Source organism: Bombus fervidus, chromosome 1 (genome assembly GCF_041682495.2).
Source record: "Bombus fervidus isolate BK054 chromosome 1, iyBomFerv1, whole genome shotgun sequence".
In the NCBI taxonomy this organism is placed as follows: Eukaryota; Metazoa; Arthropoda; class Insecta; order Hymenoptera; family Apidae; genus Bombus; species Bombus fervidus.
In genome coordinates, this window is record NC_091517.1 from 24727456 (window position 1) to 24734135 (window position 6680).

At 39.2% G+C, this 6680-nt stretch overlaps 1 protein-coding gene across 1 annotated transcript; it reads right to left on the minus strand.

Annotated features, from left to right (window-relative positions):
- Positions 1 to 435: 435 nt before the first annotated feature.
- LOC139987198 (uncharacterized) lies at positions 436 to 1599 on the minus strand. Its single transcript, XM_072003178.1, has one exon. It carries the CDS (start codon positions 1506 to 1508, stop codon positions 669 to 671), a length of 840 nt encoding a protein of 279 aa, XP_071859279.1. The 5' UTR covers positions 1509 to 1599; the 3' UTR covers positions 436 to 668.
- Between the last annotated feature and the right edge of the window lie 5081 nt (positions 1600 to 6680).

The following is a 6680-nucleotide window of genomic DNA, read 5'->3' on the forward strand; positions in this document are numbered from 1 at the left end:
GCCGTCACTTTGGAAGAACTTAAAACTGACGGTTGTGAAATATTTCAGATATTAAACGCTTTCAGCGTAAATAACGAGTGACGTGAATAACGACTATACAGACCTAATGTAACGTTTAACTCCTTAACGCATAAAGCTTTCTTCTATTTACTAGCGACAATGATTAATTTTCGTCTTTGTAATTAAAAGCACATGTGGCTATACATACAACGATGTAGCGTGTCTTTCTTTTTACAAAATACGAACGGTTAGTCAGAAAATCTTAACTGCATTTTTGTAACATATTTTTACTCTTACATATTAATTAGATATAAATTTCAGTTTGTTCAGTATATCGATATATTTCCTTGATTTTGTTTCTTGACGTAATTCTTCAAGAGAGAACTCTACTAATTTGAATACTTAGCTGACAAAAATCGGGACGAATTTATTTTATTAAATACACTGGGACGTTGTAGAAAAATATTAATTTATTATTTCTCTTCGTTAAGAAAGTAATAACGATTCGGTGAAACGCGAAGCAAGGCCAATCGCAGTTTCTCAATCATCAATTCACAACAATACAGTATAACAAACATACAGTTTTAATTGTAAGCTAGAAACAGAACAACGAGATTCTTGGAACAAAAGTATCCAGAACCGTCTTCCAACTCGGAGCATTACATTTTTTAACCTTTGTGTCCTTTGCTGTATCCGTACTTCTTTCCAGAATGCTGGTCACCCTTCTTTCCATAAGAATCATGATGGCTATAATGTTCATCGTGTCCGTGTTTCCCATGATGACCTTTATGTTCCTCGTCCAGGTGACCTTTATCATGATGACCTTTCTTACCATGATGATCTTCGTGATACCCAGCATGCTGATGACCACCTTTCTTATTCTCTCCTTCCTTCTTCTCATGGTGTCCATAAAAGTCACCATGCTTCTTATGATGGCCACCCTTATGATAATCATCGTAAAACTTATGTTCCTTATGATACTCGTCCTTGTGAAACTTGTTATGATAGCCTTTCGTCTTGTGACCTTTCTTGTGACCTTTTTTCTCTCCAAACTTTCCACCTTTGTGTCCTTTCTCGCCCTCGTGATGTTCTCCGTATTTCTCGTGTTCATCGTGGTGTCCTTTCTTCTGGCCACCGTGTTCTTCGTGATGACCGGAATGATGATGTTTATCGTGCTCACCTTTGTCACTCTTATCGTGATGATGATGACTCTTGTATCCCTTTTCACCTTCCTCGCCATGTTCTTCATGATGATCAGCGTGATGACTCTGTCCTCCTCCAGACTCGTGATGATGACCTTGATGGCCAGAGGCAGCCGTGACGAGATCCTGCTTCGATTTGTCCACGTTTAAGCTTGCAACTGGGCTGACAGAGACTACCGATCGTAACGCGTCGCTGTCTTCCATTTGGACATCTCGACGATCGCGAATGGAGTTCAATTCCCGAGCGAGACATGTCTGTTGAAGCAAGAATAGCAGAATAGCGGCAGGAAACGCGACACGCAACATCTCGATCCGGCTTCGATGCGATCATCCGACTGATGACCACGTTGCAACCGGTGACACTTAAATATCCACGGTTCGATTGTTCCGTCACGGGGTTTGCGAACATTTCCGCCGATTCCACTTTCATCCGCGCGACCGCAAGCCTTCCGTGACGCGAAGACCTTTCACACTTTCTCGAGCTCGTAATGAAATTGTTTGTCCGTTGTCTTTTCAGATTCGCAGGTAAAAACGTGGATAGTTAATTCAGAGACACGACGTAATAACGGTACGCTATCGAAGACATTTTTTTAATGGAAACCGGAAGACCGATCGAAGAACGATAAATTTGGTTACATTTGTAAATCGATATTCGACGCTTTTACCGTGTACAATGTTTTGTGAACAAACGCTTCGGCAATCGTGCAGTTCGAGTCACCTAGTGCGTGACCAGACTAAATGTCTAAAAACTTCGTACAGACTAGAGGTTTCTAAGTACAATGAAATCATGAATCTTATTGCATTGTGCAACTGCTATCATTACTTTGTAGTAACGTGATTGCACATAGTGAATGGAATTCGATCGATGGCCTGCATCTATCGAATACTTTCCAACTCAAAATATTCGACGCTATCCTGATCTTAAATCGACATCAACAATTTTAAAGATTTCAATTCTTCCACTAAAGTTTCAAGATTTCAGTTGATATTTAAGGACGAAAGATATTAATTGTAATATTCGGTCTTCTCGGGGAAAAATGTACGTTTCGTCTAAAGAAGGATGTTCCAATCCTTCGAACGAGACTGCAGATTAATATTTTATCATACACTTTTCGAGCCCTCGACATAATATCACGACGATAATAATAAATCAAAGACAATAAAATAATTATTTCGATATCGTCACGGTGATATAGATGGTCAATAAACTTTCTAATATCGCCATTAATCCTATCGTTGGCGATGCGAATTTGTGGCTAAAAAAAAAAACTCACAAAGTCCGCTTTATTTATAACGCGACGGAGCGAAAACAATTTATGGACATTTACAGACGTCGGCGACGCATATATCACAGCTCGATGACCAATCGTAGTTGCGCCGATCGTTCTGCTAACTGTTCGCCCATTTGTTCCACGTTCTGCTGACGATTCAATCGTACGACCTTGCAAAATCTCTGCAGCCAACAAAGACGACTCGATATCTTTTACGATATTAGCTTCGAGCCGAATTGTGTATACGTAGGTATATCCCCGTAACCTGAAAATATCTGGAACTCGGAAGAATCCTTGGTACGTCGTTCGAGTCGATCGATTGGCAAACTTGTTGTTCGAATGCGCGGAATTTCGTCGGCTTTATTCAGTTTCAGAATTTCTAGGTTACGAAGTTGGACAAAGTTCCGTCGAATTGCTAGTCACCAAGTCAAGAAAACTTCATACCATGTTGTATAATTTTCTAATGTATTCGTTTCCTAGGTCTTACAAGGTGAGCGTAAAGTAGGTAAAGTGAAAGGTATAATGTAGTTTCGGGTCTGAACACGTTTGAGAATACCGTGAAAATTGGATAAATCCAAAGTGCAATTAAAAATTGATGTATTATATTCTAAAACGGAGAAAAAGGATCGGTAAGAAACAAGTTTGAAGTATTTCTGAAACTTTTAAGCTCGAAACGAGAAGGAAACTTTGCAACAAAATAAATTGACCGAATAACCTGGAATTGGATCAATCTCTTAATTGACTATCGATCAAATAATGATCACTTCTTTCTTTAACGAATCGTATTGAATTTTCATTGGACGGTATTCGTTCACGGTTTTTAAAATTCACCACGAAGTGTCGAGAATAATCAGACGGTTGGTTGGTTTTTCGTCGCCAACGATACAAAGTCGAGTTTCTTTTCTTAGCTGCTTATTCGATAGACGGGGGCGCATCGTCGGTCGTTCTCGGTGCTCCTCCGATCTCCATTGCAAATCAGCTGCGCCGAATTCGCAGTTTGAAACGGTGATCGATAGATTCGGCCTCTTTACGACCTTATTTGGCAGGCTGTTCGGCTAGAGATTGGCTCCTCCGGCGTTGGCGCTGCATAATCAAGATAAAGATTGGTTACTGCCCAGCTTCACCATCGGCTCCTTTAGAGACTGGGAGAAAACCGGATACCGAGGGCTCTGCCAACTTCGATTTGGACTCGGCATCGTCGTAACGGAGATTAGATTAGGTGGCGTTCCCTTTGGACTTTCCCAGATGGAGAGATTGCTTTGTAAGCAGATCCAAGGACGACGGTGGATCGCCGCTCAAGTGTATCCACCCCCTTCGTTTGGAAAAGAACAGGCCGCCGACTATTAAATTAAGGCTTCAAGTGCCGCTGGTAACTCGAAAACATTTCAACTGAGTGCCGCTGCTTCTACTGCCATTGCCTTTCAGGCAGCTCGGATCTTCTTTCATCTTTCTTTTTTCCTTTCTCCCCTTTGCTAAGCGTCGTCTAAAGGCTGATCTTACCTTCAATTCGTTAATTCATTTATACGTTTTGCTATTACGCAAGAAAATTTATTAACATTATTAATTCGCGAGTTATTACGTTTGTAAAATTATTTTCAATTTTTGATTAAAATCAGAAGATATTTCTCATCGATGAATTTTATTCGGCCAGAAAATCCTTCTTCCGACAGAAAAAGAAATAACTTTTCTAACAGGAGAAGGCAATAGTTTGGAATGACATTGTCTTTAATTCTCTTTTCTATAGATTCACTTAATTGCAGCGAACCGAAGCTGTTCCTCGGCAAGGTGAGACAGCGCCATCCTGTCGCAATCAGTTGATGGTTCAACGTTACCACCCCACACCCTCCTTTCTTTTCATCCTCTCACTAAAATTACTTTACATTCAACGCTGAAGCTTCGTTGAATCGGTTACGATCTCTTTTGCACGTTTTTTCACCGCCACAATGCAAGCATCCTTCGACCACTCTTTCGTTTCGATCAATCGATTGATCGAGCCGTAGGCCACGAACAATGGAGCTCGCGCGCCGCCCATTGGACAGCTAATGAAATTGTTTCCTAATTTGCGCCCACTCCACGCTTACAAGCTCTATTCCACAGCGAGAAGAAGGGTAACTAACATTGACATTCGACGTATTCGAGTTGTCTGTCCCGAGGTGCACAATTCGGATTAAGTGCACTCGAACATGGATTGCGTGCCGGTTTGAAAACGAGCTGCACTCGAGGGCTGGCTTGTTTATCGGCCACGGGGGAAGAATGATCGAATTTCACGCACGATAGGGATTTTCGTGAAATCGTGCAACGCCGATAGGTTGTAACCTTTCCAGTGAATTTCAATCTAGGACCAAATGACAAACATAATTGCGAGATTTAATTAGTTCCCTTTTTTTTTCTTCTTTTGAGTTTTGAGATGTATTGATAACTTAATTTCCTTATTTTTAATATTGTTTACTTCGAGATAGAATAAAATTAGTTGGAAATTCAATTAGAGTATAACCTTATAATATTTATATTAGAAATGACATATATATATATATTAAGCATTCGACGAATTTTCAAGAGAATTAATTCCAGCAAAAATCGTCAACTTTTAAGAAAATAACTTATTCTAATGCAACCAATATTGCAAGAAACGATCTGTCTTGGTTCTATATGAATAACACGCTGTGAATCAATTTTCATTTACTCGCAGAAATGAAATATTTTAAAAACCAACTTTATTTAATCCAATAAATTATATCTACAATTTCTCTCCATCAAATCCGCAGTCAAAGCCCAATAATGAAACAGTCTATAGTCGAACGTTCAAGTTTTCAAGCCAGCGGAAGATTGATTTCTCCGGTAATCCGACTCGTTCCATATTCATTGAAATTCTCTGGTGAAAAATTAACAAACGAACACAGTTGGGCGAGTGGCACGGTAAAAGGTGAAAAGTTTGACGAGTTCAGCCAGTGATCGTCCTCCAGCGAACACGGCGAATTAGTTTGAGCCTCCGATGACAGCGGAATCATCCTTTGTCACGCGCGCGGCGTTTAACAATAATTATCTCGTGCAATTAACGGACCGATTGCCAGGCTGCGGCCGTTCCAAAAGTTTCCTCGTTATAAATAATTGCAAAATCCGCTGCGCCCACCCCCACGAATTGCCGCACCGTGGCGTCAAACGTTGCTCGCCCCGCAGGGACCAGCCAGATGCGATATCGTCGCGTGACCGGTCGTACTTTTTAACAAACTGGTCTCGTTGTTTCTTCGTCGGTCAGAACAGACAACGCTAATGGCGTACCTTGTGAGGATATCTCGTGTTTTGCTATTTGCGTGAAGCCCAAACGCGAGTTTAACTTGTTAATTGGGCAGCAAATTAAGTTTCGTGAAGTCAACTCGTCACCCAAGTAGTTAATGTCTTGGAAGTAATAAGTTACTTATCAAAGAATCGCTTGATCTATAGTACATCGGAATATTCGTATGGAAAATGAGAGAAACGCGAGTTAATTTGTCTGCTGCGTTGTCGATATTTTGAGTATTTATAGAAAGTCAGGGAAACGTTAAGTTTCGTGCAAATTGAATCCCGCGCACAAGACTTGTACAATTCGGTGGATAATATTCGTTAGTTTTCTACAATTAACAGGTTTCATCATCCAATTGAGATTGACTCATCTACTTTGTCTTCAAATCATCTTGTACACGTATTGTGCATTTCATGCACATTTCTGTGCGTTTGTATCACATTCCACTTGAGATCAGACTTTAATCTGAAATTGTTGAACTTCAGTTCTCATTGTTATGATTTATACGACAGAAAAAAGAAAGAATTTATTTAAAGTTCCATTTATAGGAATTGGACTAAAGACTAATTCAAGCGTTGCAAAATTGATTGAACGTAATTAAAGTTGAAAAATGTTAAATATTCTATGCCCCTTTGATGTTATCAAGATTTTTACACAATTAGATACTTTAATAAATGAAATACAGCACGGGAAAGAAAGTATAGAATTAATATTGGGTATTTCATGTTATTTATAAAAGATCGTTAAAACAACGAACGAATTTTATTATTGTTATATAATATTATTCGTTACATATAAATGTAATATTATCATTTAAAATCAATAATCAACATACAATTAAAATAATAACTTTAATATAAATCTAGTGTAAGTTTTAAATTATATTGACTAAAATTTAGTATAAATGTGTTAAAAAATGCCAGAATT